Here is a 19,200-nt window from a genome sequence, read left to right as displayed (position 1 = left end):
GGTAAAGACTAGGGATGCTACTAAGCACAGGATAGTCCCCACAACAAATAATTGTCCATCTCAGTGTTAGTAGGGCTGCTGTTGAGAACCCCCAGACTAGAGCAAATAGTTGCCACAATTTCCTCGCAGGCTCCACGCATGGAGGAACGGAAGTGCTCAGGAGAGCAAAACACAGAGCTGGCAAGAAGATCCCATCGCTAATCTATCCCTGTAAATTCAGCTTCCTACAGGTCTCCTGAAATCTTCCACTTCTTTCCATCTCCACTGTGAAAATCCCAGGACAAGCTTTGCCTGGAACTCTGCAGCAGCTTCCTGACCAGTATGCCCACATCCCGCAGTGTGGGACAGTGGTCAGGCCTATGACCAGACTATATGACAATCCAGAGGCTCAAATTTCACCTTTGCTATGTGACCTTGGGCTAGTTACTTAACCTTTTTTTACTCCTGTTTCCTCAAATGTAAAATGGGAATAATAACAATACTTAGATTGTGAAGATTCAGTAAGTCGATATTTACAAAGCACTTTAAAAGTTTCTCACACAGGATATGTATACTGTAATTGGTTTTTATTATTTATTTTCAAATCATAAGTCCATCACGTCACTCCATTTCAATGGATTCCTGTTCTGCTTAGAATAAATATCAACAAACTGAGCATGGCCCCAAAGTCCTGGATGGTCTGGCCACCCCTCCAGCCTCAACCAATCCCTTTGGTCTCTGTGCTCCAGCTACACAGGCCTCCTGTGAGCTAATGGAAGGCATGCCATTCCCTCCTGCCACAGGACCTTTGCACAGGCAGTCCCCTCCTCTTGAAATATGGCCCCCCACCTGACCCCTCTTCACCTAATGAACTTCCACTCACCCAACACATCATGGCTCATAACCACATCCCCAGGGAGCCCTTCTACTACCTTCTGGGTGTTCTCATTGCTGCTCAAGCCTTTCCATTTGTGCACACCTATCCCAGCTGTAATTCTGCATTCAGATTTCTAATCCTTTGATCAGACATCAGATTGTTCACTCATTCTGTCAATAAAGAGCCTTGCCTGCCCAGAATGATTTGTTTTGTGAGTGAATGAGTCAGTGACTGCCCAAATGACTGACTCAATGTGGAGTGCTTAGCTTGTACCTCAGTCGAGGGTGCTACATTAGAGCAGTTGCTGCTGAAAGCTGCAGCGCCTCTACTTCATGGAAACCCCAAGTGCTCTGAGCTTGGCTGAAAGGGAGCCCCACAGCCTGGAGGAGCTGACGTGCACTATAGCCAGGGGCCCTGAAAATGCTCTTTCCTTCCATCCCATGAACCTCTTCTTGATTCAGTCAAACCACGCCTGCAGATAGGGAGGGGTTATTTTTCCTTGTATGTGGTGGGAGCAGGGGGCTGTCTCCACTCATCCTAGCCCTAGGGCTGAGGCTGACTCTAGGAACATCAGCTGCACAACATTCTGGGTCTGGGCCACAGCAGTCATTCATGCTGAAGGGTCATTTGGAAGCCAACTGTTTTCAGAAAACCACAGAATGGCAGTTTTGTTTTAGTGTTTTGATTTTAGCATCAAGCAATGTGCTTATTTTTCCAAATTTACTTAATATGGGAAATGTAAACACTTTCTAACAACACTTGCTCAAATAATCCTATTAACTTTCAGGCGCGTGGCCTTGGCACCATGGCCTTCTGGCTGTTCCCGTCTGCGGCTGGCAGGAGGGAGGGTCCAGCACAGAAGAGCCCAGTGAGGAGACGTCAATGAAGGGACTACACGAGCAGAAGTGACCAGGGCTCATGAAACAAATCAGACAGGTGGAGGCACCTAGAAAGTGGCAACAGAGGGCATTTGCTAGCGTATTTCAGGCCCAAGGAGCAAAAGGAAACATGAGTTAATGTCAGTGCCAGCGGGCGCCACAGGTGGGGCCCTGCCTAGAGGAGCTATGGTCATGGAGAGAAGTTCCTACTTCCCCAAAGCAAGAAGGGAACGGGGAGGAAATTCTCTAACCTTTTTCACATCCCAGCCTCCCACCTCCGACAGTGCCTCCTATGGGCCCTGGACCCACCAGTGTCAGCCAGCAAGGAAGCCCCAGGAATGCAGCACATGGGGGCAGCTTTCCTCCCAAAGAATGGCAGGGGCAGGAGGGAGCCCAGAATAACTGCAGGGCCTACCCAACCCCATCCTGCCTTAGAATAAAACCTTAGCTGACAGGAGTCTTAGAAATGCATTAAAGGGAGATTTTTCCAAGAAAACTTCCAGAGATAGAGCCAGGAGGAGAAAGAAGCCCCGAGCTCAGGCTGATGAAGTGCACACACCAACACCACGTTCAAAACCGAAGAGAGAGACAGCAGTTTCACTTTCATCCTCACTGCACGCTGGCACTAGCCGCAGTGAGCTCTGCAAATCTCTTCAAGTAAGCAGAGCACCGGGGGTGAGGAATAACAGAGTCTCAAAGTTGGCCACGGCCTCCTGCGGGTTCAGATTAAGATCCCAGGGATATTGGCTTAACCTAAAGATCAAGTCAAACGCTGCATTTCAATGATCACAATTCCTTGGTTCCCAAATTCCATCACTGGAAAACAAAAGACTTGGCCATACTTGACTGGCGGCTTGGCTTAGGATGATAGTTCTCGATCGCTTTGCTCCTGGGAACTGAAGGGTCTGGTCTCCCCTTCAACACCTCATTCTCCAGGCAAGCTTGCCAGAGCCAGCCCCTTCTCTGCCCCCAAACACGTGAGTGAGTATGCGCACATGTGCACACACACACTCCTCCTCAAGTGCTTGGTCTGTCTCCTGCCCAATTCTCAAAATTAGAATTTGGCTAAACAACCATTATGTTGAGGAAATATATTGAACTCCACCGGAAAGGTGGAGGAAAGGAAGAAGAGTGGAGAGGAAGGTCGGGCAAAGTAAAGGGCAAGAGCAAACGAAGAGGAAGAAGAAAGAGGAGATTGGGTGAAAGAGAGGGATGGGGAGGGGGGCGAGGCAGCTAGAAAGAGAAAGAGTATTATTTTCATCAGCATTCATTCACTCCTTCCACAAACTTTTATTAATTCTTCCCAGGAAGCAAGAACACTCAGAGCCTTCCCCACCTCTACGCTATGCCTCATCCTAAATCCTGTAAGTCTAACTGACATGGAGGTTTTATGATGTCCGCTTCCAATGAGGGCGCAGATCTTGACGTTTACCCTCTCCGTTCTCAGGGTGGAGGTGTCCCCTGATTGTATCTGCACTGGATTTTACCCAAGCTTAGGAGATATTACGGGGAGACAGAGATCACTGCCCCTCACGCAGGGATTTGCCCCAAGTCCCTCCCTTCACAGGTCTGGCAGGCAGCTGGCATCTGGGCAACAGTCTGCTTCCTTCTGATGCCCCTGGCCCCTGCTCTGGCATATATTCTCCTACCTCTGCAATGTCTTTGCTTTTCTTCTATCCTTTCTGCTCTTACCAACCATGACAAGAAGTGGTTCCCTAAGTAAACACTGATCTCCCCAGAGGGATGTGGTGAGGGGAGGAACAAATGGAAGGGAGGGACAAAGGTGGAGAGAGTAAAATTTATAGGGCTGACTAGAGGACTGGCCCATTGAGGACTATCCCAATTTCATTCCCTTCACTGACATTTGGGCAAACTGAGGACCAGAGAGAGCCGCGGGTTAATGAGTAATGGAATACTCCAGCTGGAGAGGGCTGCGGATCTGCTCAGCAGTAGGTATTAATGGATCAGGTCTTCTGAATCTTAGCCCGGATTGGTATCTTAAAGGGAGTACAGGCTCTTGGGAATTGGGATCTGAGACCAGTGCCAATTCCACTGGGGAGCTACCTGGGGGGAGCTGGTCTATAGTCCCCAGAAAGCAAGCCAGAGTGAAGAGGTCAAAATCATCTACACAAAAAGCAAGTCCCAGGCCCCCAGGCCCCCTGGGATCACAATCCCGAATGTGAAAAACACATCCTGTGTGAGTTCTCTCTGAAAATAAGTCAGGTTACATTAGAGATGAGACCCAACAAAGCTTTTCTCTCTTCCCTAGTTAAATAAACACGTCTTTAAAAAGGGAGGCTACTTATGACGGGTTTTTCACCCTGCCACCATTGGCATTTGGGGCTGGATAATTCTCTGTTGTTGGGGAGGTTGTCCTGTGCATTGTAGGATGTTTAGCAGCATCTCCAGCCTCTATCCCTAGATACCAGTGGCATCTCCTCTCCAGTATAACAACCACAATGTCTCTAGACTTCGCCAAATGCCCCTAGGGGGGCAACCCCCCCCCAATTTCTGGAGTAAGAACCACAGCTTTAGAGAATCATAGACTATTAACACGGTCATATGAGTCCAGGGCCCTGTTCACAATTAGAAATTCCAGGTCAGGCTGGCTGCGGCTCACTCAGCTACAGCTGCCAGACTCAGGCTATGAACTCCAGTCCCGAGAGCCCTGCTCACTGCACCAGAGAATTCCTGTTTCAGGACTTGATGGATGACCCTGGCGATGCTGTCTGCTCCTTGGTTTCTCTTTGTGTGATGTAGCTGCCCCATTCCTTGCCTCCTGGGGCTAAACCTGACAGCACCCCCACAGCATAAGAGCAAGTACTTTACGAAATTCCTCAAGAGGATGTTGCTCTTGGATTAGAAGAAAGGACCATAACTGCCCCCTTTGCCTTGCTATGTGTGAGGAGGTTGGAAGGCCATGCATTTCTCTTTCTCTTTTTTAGTGGTTGACCTTCCCTACCCCATGGAGCTGCTGTGAGAGTGGAGATAACATGAAGTATGGCACTTGGAATTATTTAAGCTTTATGATTCACAGGCATTTAGATTATTTAACTACTGATTATGATTATTTAAGCTGAAAGATTATACTGCTCTAGCTCAGAAAATGTTTGTATTTCCATTAAAAAGCACCAGGCCATGGGCCCTTTTGACTGACATTTTTCACTATTAAAACTATACATACAGTGCATGCTTTTGGCCAGAAGACAGTGTGGCCCTTATTTTGTTTTAAGATAAGAAAGTTGACTTCAAAGGCTGCCTCCAGCTAAGTCTCTCCTGCCCCCTCCCTCTGCCCCCACGCCAGACTGTTGTCCTGATCTCCCAGGCAAGTTGAAAGAACCAACTATGGGCCCACTGCCTTTAACTCTTTTTTAAAAAAATATATTTTATCAATTTTTTACAGAGAGGAAGGGAGAAGGATAGAGTTAGGAACATCGATGAGAGAGAAACATCAATCAGCTGCCTCCTCCACACTTCCTACTGGGGATGTGCCCGCAACCAAGGTACATTCCCTTGACCGGAATCGAACCTGAGACCCTTGAGTCCGCAGCCGACGCTCTATCCACTGAGCCAAACCGGTAAGGGCTGCCTTCAACTCTTTAATCAAAACTGGCTCTGCCATTCCCAGACTTAGAATTTCAAGCGACAGTGTACTCAATGGTTAAGATCATGGACTATCATGTCAAACAGATGTGTTTTTGAGTTTCAGTTGTCTGGCCTCAGTTTCTGCATCTACACAGTGGGGGTAACAATACTAGCCATCTCTCAAGAGTGGTGGGAATATGCTGGTGAAGTACTTAGCCTCTGCCTGACATGTCATAAGCATTTAGCAAGTGTTATTAATATTAACATTGATTAATGGTAATATTAACTCCATCCCCCGAAGTCTCCATGCACTGAAGGGTATATATGCCTGGGCTAGCTTAATTCTCTGAAGGCATTTTCATCAGAGATAGCCCATTCCTTAAGGCAGGGAGAGTGAAGGGCCCCTGATTCTACCTGACATGATATGTAACCACTGCCTCCCTATCATTTTGTAAAACACATCTCTGCTTGGCTCATACAAACTCTTTATATCTAAAGAGTTTTGTGAAAAGTAAATGCAATGTACAAAAAAAAGATAAATTTTATTATGGTCTCATCAGAGAGGGCAGTGTACTGAACCAAGCAGTCATTTTTGGCTTTTGGGAAAAGTTCCTGATTTCATATAGTGTTCCTCAAGAGAAAGAAAAAGAAGATTCCCACATCTCCTAACGATTTCCATGTTTCAGGTCATTTATTTAATGGAGTTAGGAACAGAATTCCACACTGGAAGGAAATGCAAAGACCACACCGCTGCCTCCTCCCAGATATGGGAATTACCTCTATGGTAGCCAGAATGGGTGATTTTCTCCCCACAGGATTTGCTGACAAAACTTCAGGAGCTGCCTCAAAAGGCTGCAGAGTTCCACAAGCATCAAAGGAGGTCTTCCCCTCCAAATTCCAGATCCCACCTCTGGTGCAGTCTTCCAAACCAGCACAGATCAAGCCCAGTTCTTTTCGTACATGTCAGCCCTTTAACAGTCAATGGACGCATCTGCCTCTTTGCCTTCTCTGGACCTAGAACCCTTCACCCATCAGCCATCCCAAGTGCGCAAGGTGTTCAGTTATCACTCAACCTGTTCACTCACCACATGACTTGCCCACAGTGTACCAACCCTGGGACCCATGAATGAACTCAATGTATACTGAACACACATGCATATGAGCAAATGTCTGTTAGAAATACTATCTCTAAAGTTGTAGTTTGCAAAGTTGCTTTTAAATGCTCAGTGAGTTATCATAACAGTCGGCATGTATCTTTTCATACTTTATTTCACCCAAGAGTGCTACTTGTTCCCAACAGCCTTTCTCCCTTTCTCTTCCATTGGTACTGGGTCCCCTGAATGTTAACTGGACATAGAGTCGCCCAGCTAAAGGCTGCATTTCCCTGCTAGTCTTGCAGCTAAGTGTGACTTGGTGACTTAAATGATGGCCAGTGAGCCCCTTCCCCCACCTTGGTTCTTGCACCTACTTAGAATGTAAGCTCCAGGAATAAAGGGATTTTTGTCCTTTCTGTTCACTCAGAACAGTCTTACGTCAGTGCCGAAGGCATAGAACAGTCCTTGCAGGTCATGGATGCTCAACAGCTATGTAATGAGTAAACTGTTCAGTGATTCGGATGTCCATGGATGGTACATGCCACCTAAAGGACAGAGAGGTTCCTTTCTCCTTCCGCCTTTCTGCTGGCTTGACTGTGTCTCTAAACCACCAGTTTCAGGGTTCCAAGAGAGAAACAAAAATCACGAGTGGTAAGCAACTCGTGTGCACGTATGTGACTGCCTGCAGCTCACACAGCCGATGTGGAATGAGCAGTTCTTCAAGATCTTTATGCCCTGTCTCTGTGCCACCTGTGCTCCATCATTGCAGGCAACTGAGAAAGCTGCAACGAGCTTATCAGGGTCCTAGCTGACTTGGTTCACTTTTAGAACTGAGCAGGTGGTACATAGTGACAGACAGACTGTGTCATTCTAGGACACATTGCCATAGTACTAAATATGTTTAAAAATTGGACACATTGAAATTCTTCTAAATAAACCATTGGTTAGAGAAAAAATTGTATTGTAGCCAAAAAAAAAAAAAATTGCTGAAAGTATAAGGCCAATTGGAATTTGAAGACAGAATCAGTGTATGCTAACTGTTTTGGGTTTACCTAACATATATTAACATGTAATATGTATATGTATGTGTGTATATATATATATATATATATATATATATATATATATATATTAGGGGCCCAGTGCACGAAATTCGTGCACTGGGTGTGTGTGTGGGGGGGGGGGAGTGTCCCTCAGCCCAGCCTGCCCCCTCTCACATACTGGGAGCCCTCAGGCGTTGACCCCCATCACCCTCCAATTGCAGGATCGGCCCCTTGCCCAGGCCTGATGCCTCTGACAGAGGCATCAGGCCTGGGGAGGGGACCCTCATTTCCCCCCATCACTGGTTCTGCCCCGAGCCCAGGCCTGATGCCTCTGGCCCAGGCATCAGGCCTGGGCAGGGGACCCCCAGACCCCTCCGATTGCTGGCTCTGCCCCTTGCCCAGGCCTGATGCCTCGGCCAGAGGCGTAGACCCCCATTACCCTCCGATCACCTGATCAGCCCCTTGCCCAGGCCTGACGCCTCCGCCAGAGGTTTCAGGCTTGGACAGGGGACCCCCATCTCCCCCCGATCACTGGCTCTGGCCCCCGCCCAGGCCTGAGGCCTCTAGCCCAGGAATCATGCCTGGGCAGGGGACCCCCATCTCCCTCTGATTGCTTGCTCCACCCCCTGATGCCTCGGCCAGAGGAGTTGACCCTCATCACCCTCTGATCACCAATCACCAGATCGGCCCCTTGATCAGGCCTGAGGCCTCCGGCAGAGCCTCTGGCCAAGGCATCCGGCCCGGGCAGCGGGGACCTGCAGTGGCAGCAGGGGGCACTGCGATCGCACGGGCTCTGCCCCTGCCCCTGCAGGATGCCTCTGGCTGAGGCATCCGGCCCGGGGAGCAGGGACCCGCAGCTGCAGCGGCCCCGCGATCGTGGGCTTCGCTTTACGCCCAGGCAAGGGACCCCTAGCTCCTGGGACTGCCAGCTTCGACCAGTGCCCAGCTCCCATCGCTGGCTCCACCCCTACTTCCTGCTATCACTGGCCAGGGTGGAAAAGGCACCTGATTCTCCGATCATGGCTGGGGGGCAGGGCAAAGGCGGCCCCAGGGCCGCCTTTGCCCTGCCCCCCAGCTCTTAGCTCCCCCCTGGGTTTCCAATCACTGTCAGTGGCAGGGGGCTTCTTCCTGCTTTCCCTTTAGCCTCTCTGCATTGTGCCTACATATGCAAATTAACTGCCATCTTGTTGGCAGTTAACTGCCAATCTTAGTTGGCAGTTAATTTGCATATAGCCCTGATTAGCCAATGAAAAGGGTAGCATCGTACGCCAATTACCATTTTCTCTTTTATTAGTGTAGATATATATATATATATATATATATATATATATATATATATATAGAGAGAGAGAGAGAGAGAGAGAGAGAGAGAGAGAGTTTTACTATTTAAAAATAACTTTCTCATAAATGTGTAATTTCATTCAGTCCCCATAATATCTCTGTAAATTGGTATATCCTTCTAGCAACTAAGTTTATCAATTTTAAGTAATGATTGCCTTCAAAACTCCTCTCCCAGGCTCCATTTATCCTGTGTAAATTGCCAGGCACTTAGGATTCCTCCCTGAAGAAATGTGATTTGTCTTTTCTCATGTTGGCATGAAGTAAAGAATAAATTGATTATATTATTTTCTGTACCCCGCGTCTCCTTTGAAGGGTACTTACCTAATGAGTGGGTCTCTCAAAAAGGATCCTAGATCAAAGCGGCCAACAGGATCATGCCTTACCTCACTGTAAACTTCTTAAAATAGCTCAATGTATACAAAGGCTTTTGAGGCTATCTGGAGAAGATGTCTAAAATGCAACAATATCCAGTATATTAAGATGAATCGCACAACATCATCAGATAAGTAAAAAATGTAGAGGTCCCCTTAAAACCTTTCTATAACATAAACACAAGAAACCACCAAAAAATCTAAAATACACACTTTGAATTATGTAACTATTAACCATCTCTCAAAACCCTTATTCACTCAGTATTTATTACTAAATGGAACATATCAGTTAGCTGGCCTCTCTGCCTATTAAATTACTGTGCAAGTTTAAACTGTGCAAGCAAATGCACACAAATTGTAAGTACTATATCTCATGGCCTTCAGCTCCTTTTAGCCACAGATATCAAATTCACCTGCCAGAAATTAAGTAATCGAGCTTTGGTTACTGGAATGTAAGCTTATTAACCAGCATTAATAAAACCAAACATAGAGAATGATGTTCTTAATATTATTTTAATAAAATCCCCTTTAAATAGGAGCAAATGTAACAAAGCTGAACCACTATGAAATGTTTTAGCAAGAGGTTTTAGATATTTTTGAAGTAAAAGAATAATCTTATACTCAAGGGAAAGTGAATATTATGTAGGTTTTAGATATTTTTCAAGTAAAAGAATAATCTTATACCCAAGGGAAAGTGAATATTATGTAGGTTTTAGATATTTTTGAAGTAGAAGAATAATCTTATACACAAGAGAAAGCCAATATTATGTTCTTCTATGGCTGGAAACTGTTAGTACCTTCCAGTGTGAGAATAATGACCGGCAATTAGAATGCCAACCACTGAAGACCAAACTGAAGAAAGAGGTGTTGGGGGAAGAACCCTACTTGAAACACAGGCAAAGACCCTCCCTCATCGTCAGTTCCCAAAAGGGTTCTCAGGCCATAGGAGGGCACATTGCATTTTCCATGTCCCTCTCTACCCTAAATAGCCATGAGGCTCCTTACCTTTGGAAACAGCTTGCTAAGTGGGATTCCAAACTTCTTTGGTTATACAAAAATCTACTTTATTCATCTATTAATTTCTTTCAGGTATTTGTCTGTTCATTTCCTTCCGTCATTTTACAAAATGTAAACTGGATAAGGTCATGGATTTGTCTCTTTGTTCACTTAGAACCATACCTACCACATGGTAGGAGCTCAATGAATATTTATGAGTTTTTGAACTAATTTGTCCTTCAATTCCTCAAACACTTATTCGATCCTTACCACATAACAAGTTCTAGATATCCAATATTAAAAGGGAATTCCACTGCAAATAAAATAAAACTAACTCATGAGAAATCTTTAAATTAGAGGAATGAAGTAATATTTCCTAACTTTAAATTCAGTCTAAATTTAAACTAAGAAGAGGATAATTCCCTGCCCTGCCAAAGAAGAATGGCAGGGAAAACGTACACTATCTGGCACATGTCCCAAAATGATATAACACAAAACTCTGGGTAAAAATGAAAAAGCTGGGCCCTGGCCAGTTTGCTTGGTGGTTAGAGCGTTGGCCTACACACTGAAGAGTCACAGGTTCGATTCCCAGTCAAGGACACATACCTGGGTTGCAGATTTGATTCCCTGAGCCCTGACCAGGGTGTGTGGAGAGACAACCAATAGATGTGTCTCTCTCACATTGATGTCTCTCTCTCTCTCCCTCTCCTCTCTCTCATACTCACCCTCTCATTCTCTCTTAAAATCAATGGAGGGAAAATATCCTTGGGTGAGAATTAACAAAAAATAAAAATAAGAGGAAACAGTTGGTTGTGGGTGTAGCTATCAAAAGGTGGCATGAGGGGTCTTTATAATGATGGAACAATATTGTGTCTTGACTATGATGGTGGTTACACACATCTATACATGAGTTGAAATTGATATGTCTCAATTTCACACCCACTCACACATAAATGAGTGCATGTAAAACTGAATAAATCTGAATTAAAGTTGATGACTGAACCAATATCAATTTTCTGCTGTGACATTGTGCTATAATTATGCAAGAGGTTACCATTGAGGGAAATGTTGGAAATGTACAAGAGACCTCTTTCTACTGTTTCTTGTAACTGCATATCAAGCTTTAATTATTTTAAAAGAAATGAAATTAAAGAGCAGAATGTTTATCAAAACATTCTTTATATCACCAAAACATTGGCACCAAGATTCCAATAAAGGAGCGAACCTATATGACAATATATTGAGCAATTACAAATGGCATTCTATGCTTGTGACAGGGAGAGTATTCCCCATTCAGTAAACAAAAGAAGCAGGATTTACAAACTATAAAAATACGATCTACTTTTGTTAAAAAGTAAAGAGTATTCGTAAAGGTATATACCAAAATGTCACCAATGTGACATTTAATTTTGCTTCTTCATATTTCTTTTTCTTTTCTAAAATAAACACTGTTACTCAAACAAATATCTAAACTGCTTTCTATCCTCTGGGTGAGGTTCAGATAGAGTCTGTGGAGCTCTAGAACAAAAACCAAGACAAGTAGAAAGACTACATGGAAAGCCATTCTAGTTCCACATGAGAATGAATGAGCTACCTGAAAGAGTCCCGGGCATGACCATCACATTATGACCCCATGACTCCCATTGTGAATGCTGTTTCCCAGGACCTGGGAATTCCTATCTGTAATTAAATGGATGGGAGTCTGGCTTATGCAGACTGGGATGCTGGACCAGCTGCTTTCCAATTCTAAAACTTGGTGCCATTTGATTTTGCAATGGATTTAACAGACACCACCTTTCATTCCAAAAGCCCCTTTTACATTTCAAAGCATTTTCACATATGCTGGCTTATATTAATTTCAGTTTAGTACTTTTTAAAAAAAAATCCCTACAACAATTCTATAGAGTAGACACTATTATCACCTTCATGTTGCTAAAGGGAAAACAGAAGCAACCAGACAGTAATCTCCTGTTAGGGGTGAGGGATGATATTATATCTCCCGACTCTTGGCTTAGGGCTCCAGCTCTTTCCTCTAACACCATACAGCCACTCCCTTCCCACCAGGGATTGGAAACTGGGTGGACTTGGCCGAAAGTTGCCTGCATGTTGCCTGCCAGTTGAAAGAAAATCAACATTGCCTGGCACAGAGTGAGAGTAATTCTGCCAATGATATACACATATGACTGTTCCCACATACTTAGGTTGACTGGGTTAATGTCGAGTAACCAATATGGCAACTCAGCTTAATAATCAAGAACAATCAAACCAGTTGGAGGACTCGAACAGCCCAGGAGGTTGATGAATCTAGTTGCTGTTCTCAGTCAATACAATTGCCCTGTACCTTTGTCCCCACAGTCCCAGAACAGAGCCATAAGTGGGGTTCTGGGCCGATTAAATAGTCAATGGGGTTCATATTGGGCTTAGTGAAGCGGGGCTTTGTTACTTTTACCAAAGGAATTAACAGAGGAATTTTGTATTTATTTTGTAGTGGTAGCAGATTAAGCACTTCAGAAATAATGTGGCAATTCACCAAAAGAGGTCTTAGTTAGGTGCTATCTGAAATCATGAAATTAAGTGGGAAAACATACACATGGAAAAGGTTTATATGTTTTAGAAAAATAAATCCAAATTTTAGATAAATGATACTCTTCACAAAGTATACTAAACGCATGATATATTTTCATTGGCTGGTAGCACCATTTACACTCATATATTCTGTTCCATGTGCCAAGCCCTCCTCTGAGGACCCCTGCTCAGAACCACCCCAGGGAAGTGGTTACAGGAGGGAACTGGAGGATCAGTGACAGTCAGGTCACTTCCCTTAAGTCACCAGCCACCAGGTAGAAGCAATAGGATTTCTAGGTCTGATGACTTCCAAACCAGCATGCTTCACCATTATTTGTTCTCTCAAAGTGTTGAGAGAATATGCTCTTTTTATGAAAAGGAAGGAATGGAAATTTCCATAAAATGGCATAATAAATCACTCCAGGAGATAGAGAGTTACCTTGGAAACAATAAGAGAAACTAGGCTGCATACCAGGAAGCAGAAGTGAACAGATGAATGGAAAAGAATAAAGGCTGATGAAATCAATGTGCTGGTAGTGAATAGATTATTGATCAAGGCGCTTGAAATACTATGCTTCTTAGTTACATAAAATCCAGTCTCCGCATTCAACCTACTCACTTATTCAACAAACAAGCACTGAGCACCTACCGCAGGCCAGGCACAGTTCTAGGAAGGATGATCGCCACACTGACTCAGACACAGAAGTTCTGGGCTGGGTGGCGCTCACATGACTTCTTGAGAAAATGAGGTCATAGAAAGAAAGCTTGAGGTAGAAGGTTTTGCTTTTAATTCTGGCCAGATGGACTTAAGCAAATTACTTGAAAGCTTTCTGACTTTCAGTTCCCCCACCTCTAAACTGAGGATAAAAATATCTGTTTTCATTATATCATCTTTTATTAGGAAACATTTGAGTTTATAGGTGAGAAAAAACTACTTATTCTTTGGTCTTAGAGAAACTGAGGTAGTTGATGAGAAATAAAAGTTTTGTCCTCATTATTAAATCTTTCAAAATGTTTCACTCCACATTTTCCATGATCTAAGCTCTCAGGTCTAATGTTAACCATGTGTAAGGCTTGTGGGGTCAGGAGAAGGTCATTCTCCCATACCTAGCCACCAATTTCAAAGTCTATGTTACAGGCTTAAGATGTCATCGTTATGTACATTTCCCCTGATTGTGGAAGGAAGGTGGATTGAAATTATTTCTTGGTGATTATTTCATTTTAAAACTTATATGGAGACATGTTGCTTCTTATCTGCTTCTTTAGAAACAGATCCATAGCAATTGATTATTTCTAATATCTTTGAGTAATTTTCTCGGCTATGTTCTTCCATAATGATATTATTTCATTGTGAGGGCAAAATAAGACCTAGGTGGAGATGGATGTGCTATAGGCCCACAGGAATGACCACTACCCAGCATGTGGCCGTACTTTACTGATTAAATCAAAGAAAAGAGATTGGATCCAGTCTCCCCCCTTACCTAACCTTCCCCAGAAGGGGTGGGGGTGCGGTAGAATTTCCAAGCCTGTTTTTATCAGCTCAGCAAATCAGAGGCCTGCTTTCTAAACAAAGAGGTGCCAACCTTGAGACTATATGAAAGCCAACACAAGCCAGGCATTGTACACAAGTGAAAAGAATATAATTAGCAAAGTTATAGTCACAATTAGGAAATACCTCCTCAGAGAAGTTTCCACTTAACTGGTGCCCTGCTCAAATTACTATTGTGCTTAACGAGCCTCGGCCTCTGGGCCAGTTCAGACCTTTGTGACAGACCTAAGAATGCCATCCATGAAACAGAAATACAAAATCTAATGCTCAATGCTTTGTCCCGAATCACAGATGTGAAAAATGTGCAAAATGGATCATGGGAAGCTATACTTAAAAAAAAAAAAAAAAAAAGAAGCGTAGTCCTGGAAATGACTAGTCAGGTTTTAGCTAAATTATTCTTTCTTCAAGCTCTTTCTTCACCTCCTCCAGCCTTCCCTTCCCCATCCCTAAAGAGAGATCAGAAAAGAGAGACCAGGAAACAAAAATGGGTACTCACTTCATCTCCAGGATCTCCTCCAGCTGTTTCCTCCTCTCTATTCGGAGGTTGGCCAAGTGCGCTTCCTTTTCAGCCAGGGACTGCTGTGTGGAGGCCAGCCGTGCCTTGGTGGCGTCTAGCTCCTGTCTGGTCTTCTCCAGGGCGTTCATCAGCTCCTCTATCTGAAAGGCACATGCAACGGGCTGTTACTGCTCCTTCATTCAAGCACAAGGCCTTGCTTGCCAGCCTGTGTTCAGAAACAGACACAAAGGAGTCAGAGCCATCCTTGAACGGGACACTGCACCTTGTTTACTTTGTCCCTGGTTAAACACAAATGCTTCAAACACTGAAATGTCCAAATTTCTCCAAAATCCTCATTCAACTGGAGTGTCAAACAACCTTCATAGAAACCTGTTGATACATTTATTGGAAGTGGAAGGTGAGTGACATGACCCAATTTTAACGGTGTCTGGCAAAAATCTCAGATATTGCCTCCCAGTGGGTGGAAGGCAACCTTCAAAATGCACTGTGCCTGGCACAATATACTTCTGTGTGTAGGCCCCAGAGGATTCTGACAGCAAGTTAATCTCCGTGTTTCGGAGGCATTCATGTTTGAATCTATCAAAGCCTTGTTTGGCAAAACTGACCTGATGTCCAAGGGGCCTCACCTCACCTCCCAGGCTCACAGTCAGGAAGCAAGATTTGGCCAAAGGTAAACAGAATTCCAGCCACAAAAGGTTCAAGTTTGGTTGGCCCCTGAAGTCTGAGAGGACTCTAAACTTGAAATAAATGACATATAACTTTTATAGGGTGCTAATACACCATAGAAATAAGCCAGACTATCTAATAGCCAGGGTTTCCAGCCAGGTCCCACCAAAACTGGACCAAGAAGCCCCAAAGCAAGGCCTCATCCTCCCAAACCACTGGGGGCTTTTAAACGCCGATGCACAGGAAACAGGGCTGGTGTGTATAGCTCTGGCCCGGGGACTTCCGTGGAGAAGCTGGTGGCATGCCATCCCTTGCACAGATGCAGGCTGCAGCCATCCTGATTTAAACCTATGGACGTTCCAGGAAGTTTCTAGGTTCCAGATCTGATGCTTGGGTTTCTAAGCTACCCCTTTCAGCTAAACTTGGCAGAATGGGACCATCCATCACTAAAGGCAAAGGAACACACTTCAGAATGTGTCAGTGACATGTTAAGTTCCAATTCATAAAGACTTTCTACATAATTTCTGCAGCTTTACATGGAATTTATTCAGAATAAGTCTTATAGCTCACATCCAAGGTAAATTACAGGCTTTTAAGATCATCCAACTCTCCATTTTGCCCTGATAGAAAGAGGAAACTTGATGACCATGTAATGTAACTCATAGCAAAACCCAAAACAGTTTAAAAAGCAACGAATATAAAGGTTACCCTATTAAAGTCTCAGAACCACACCTGCTTAATTGGAGAATAACAAGCATTATTCTTTAACTTTACAAATATACAAAAATTGAAACACAACCACAAAATTGTTTAGTTTCTCACACAAGTTCAGAGAATGCCATACATATGACCAGAAGCCCTTCTACAAAGCAATACTTGGTGAGGCTGAAGCAGAGATTTTATTTTTCTTCCTTCCCTCCTGTGTTGATGCATTCAATAGCTGTGTAAAGAGATCAGGAGGCGTCTGAACAGCGGCACAGGGAGACACTGAACTCACCTCCTCCCACAAATACATTGAATGGACCTGCAGACAGAGCAATTCCACCTGAAGAAGAACTGGGGGCTGGCTGAACAGTGTCTGCACGAGAAATGACAGAGAGACCACATAGAAACAGGCAGGAGAGCTGTGGGAACCCACACCCACAAGTCAACCTGCAATAGGGATGAGGCACTGAGGAGCCTCCTGCAGACACACTGGCTCTAGGGTACAGCACAAAAGCAGTCATTTAAAGGGCATCTAGACTAAATGGGAAAGAAATCAATCAGCTGCTTAACTCTAGAGCAGTGGTTCTCAACCTTCCTAATGCCGCGACCCTTTAATACAGTTCCTCATGTTGTGGTGACCCCAACCATAAAATTATTTTTGTTGCTACTTCATAACTGCAATTTCGCTACTGTTATGAATTGTAATGTAAATATCTGATATGCAGGATGTATTTTGTTACAAACTGAACATAATAAAAACATAGTGATTAATCACAAAAACAATATGTAATTATATATGTGTTTTCCGATGGTCTTAAGGCGACCCCTGTGAAAGGGTCATTCGACCCCCAAAGGGGTCTGCGACCCACAAGGTGAGAACCACTGCTCTAGAGCATCTGCCAGTTTGGGGTGGGGAGGCGGGAACTCTCTCTGGGTTGGAGGCTCCAGGCAGCACATTTGCTGTGTTCCCCCACCACCTTGAGTGCACAGGCAGGAGGTCAATCAGGAGCTCTAGCCAGCAGGCCAAGGCCACCCTAGTCCCTAGTGCACCCCAGGCTCTAGCCTCCAGGGCCCAGGCCCACACTGGCTACACTACTTGCCCTCGGGCTCCAGCCATAGCTCCTGTCCCCTCCCCCAGCCCATGCTAGCTTCATCTTCAGCTCCTGGCTAGTGCCTCTGACCTCCAGCACTTTCCACAGCCTGCCCCAACTACAGCTTCCACCTCACCTGCCAAGACAGGCTCTGTTATGGCTCATCCCTGGAAACCCGTGGGGCTCACCTGTTCTAGCTACAGTTTCAGGCCCGGGAACAGCTTGTCCCAGGAATTACCATGGCCCATGCCCACACCAGCTACAGATCCAGCCATCTGGCCAGACACCTGGCACACTCACTCTAGAAAGGGGATGCTCCTACACAAGGCCATCCTTCAAGTCCAAGAGAGGCTGCTATTTTCACCGATTTCATAGATTAAAACTCAGAGAAACACCGAAGTGGGAGACATAGGAATATGTTCCTAACGAAAGAACAGAACAAAATTCCAGAAGAAAACCTAAATGAAAGAGACAAGATTACAAACCTAAATGTAATCTACCAGATAACAAATTCAAAACAATGGTGACAAAGATGCTCAACAAACTCAGAAGAAGGGCAGATGAATTTAGCAAGAACGTCAATAAAGGGACAGAAAATATAATAAAAGAACCAACCAGAACTGATGACTACAATAACTAAAATGAAAAATATATTAGAGGAAATAAATAAAAGATTAGATAACACAGAAGGCCAAATCAACAACCTGACAAACAGGTAGTGGAAATCACAGAATGGGAACAACGAAAAAAGAAAAGAAAAGAAAAGAAAAGGAAAGAAAAGGAGATAAAGAGAAAAGAAGATGAAGAGAAAAGAAGACGAAGAGAAAAGAAAAGAAGATGAAGACGAAGACGAAGAAGAAGAAGAGGAGGAGGAGGAGGAGGAGGAGGAGGAGGAGGAGGAGGAAGAGGAAATAATGAGGCCCTGGCTAATTTGGCTCAGTGGATAGAGCATCGACCTGGGACCAAAGGGTCCTGGGTTCGATTCCAGTCAAGGGCACGTGCTTTGGTTGCAGGCTCCTACCCCGCCCGGGTCCTGGCTAGGGCTCCTACAGGAGGCAACCAATTGATGTGTTTCTTCACATCAATGTTTCTCTGTCTTTCCCTCTCTCTTCCACTCTCCCTAAAAAGCAATGGAAAAATATCTTCAGATGAGGATTTAAAGTGAAAAAAAAAAATAAAAAGAAAGAAAGAAATGATAGTAAGTTTAAGGAACCTGTGAAACAACATCAAGCATACCAACATTTGCATCATAGTGGCCCCAGAAAGAGAAGAGAGAAGAAAAAAGGTTGGAGAACCTATTTGAAGAAATATGTTTGAAACCATCTCTAACCTGGTGAAGGAAACAGACAACCAAGACCAGGAAGCGCTGCAAGTCCCCTAGGTGTTAAACCCAGAAAGGCCCACACCAACACACATCATTATTAAAATACCAAGTGTCCCTGGCTGGGTAGCTGCATTGGTTAGAGCATGTTCTGATACTCCAAGGTTGCAGGTTCAATCTATGGTCAGGACACACACAGAAGAAGCAACCATTGAATGCATATATAAGTGGAACAAGAAATTGATGTCTCTCTCACCTTCTCCTTCTCTCTAAAATAAATAAATAAAGAAAAATTTTAAAAATGCCAATAAAGATAGAGAATCTTAAAAGCAGCAAGAGAAAATCAGTTTGTTAAACAAAGAGGATACCCATAAAGACTATCAGCTAATTTTTCAGCAGAAACTTTTCAGAACAGAAGGAATGGTACAATATATTCAAAGTAATGAAAGAAAAAACCTAAAACCAAGAATATTCTTCCCAGAAAGTCTATCTTTCAGAATTGAAGGAAAATAGTTTCTGAGACAAGCAAAAGCTAAAGGGGTCCATCACCACTAAACTGACACTACGTGGAATGTTAAGGGGACTTCTTTAAGTGGAAAAAAAAAGCTAAAAAATAAAAATA

The 19,200-nt window shown here is 44.2% G+C and overlaps 1 protein-coding gene across 4 annotated transcripts in view; it reads right to left on the bottom strand.

The window, feature by feature from the left end:
* The window catches only part of ERC2 (ELKS/RAB6-interacting/CAST family member 2), a 906,943-nt gene that overhangs the window by 350,056 nt on the left and 537,687 nt on the right, over positions 1-19,200 (bottom strand). For all 4 annotated transcript variants that reach the window (XM_059663256.1, XM_059663255.1, XM_059663257.1 and 1 more), the window contains one exon: positions 14,775-14,935. In XM_059663256.1, coding sequence (XP_059519239.1) covers positions 14,775-14,935 — 161 coding nt within the window. The remainder of the gene's footprint in view (positions 1-14,774; positions 14,936-19,200) is intronic.

Source organism: Myotis daubentonii, chromosome 14 (assembly GCF_963259705.1).
Source record: "Myotis daubentonii chromosome 14, mMyoDau2.1, whole genome shotgun sequence".
Lineage (NCBI taxonomy): Eukaryota > Metazoa > Chordata > Mammalia > Chiroptera > Vespertilionidae > Myotis > Myotis daubentonii.
Note: the sequence above shows the minus strand (reverse complement) of the source record. Positions and strands in the feature narration are given on the sequence as shown.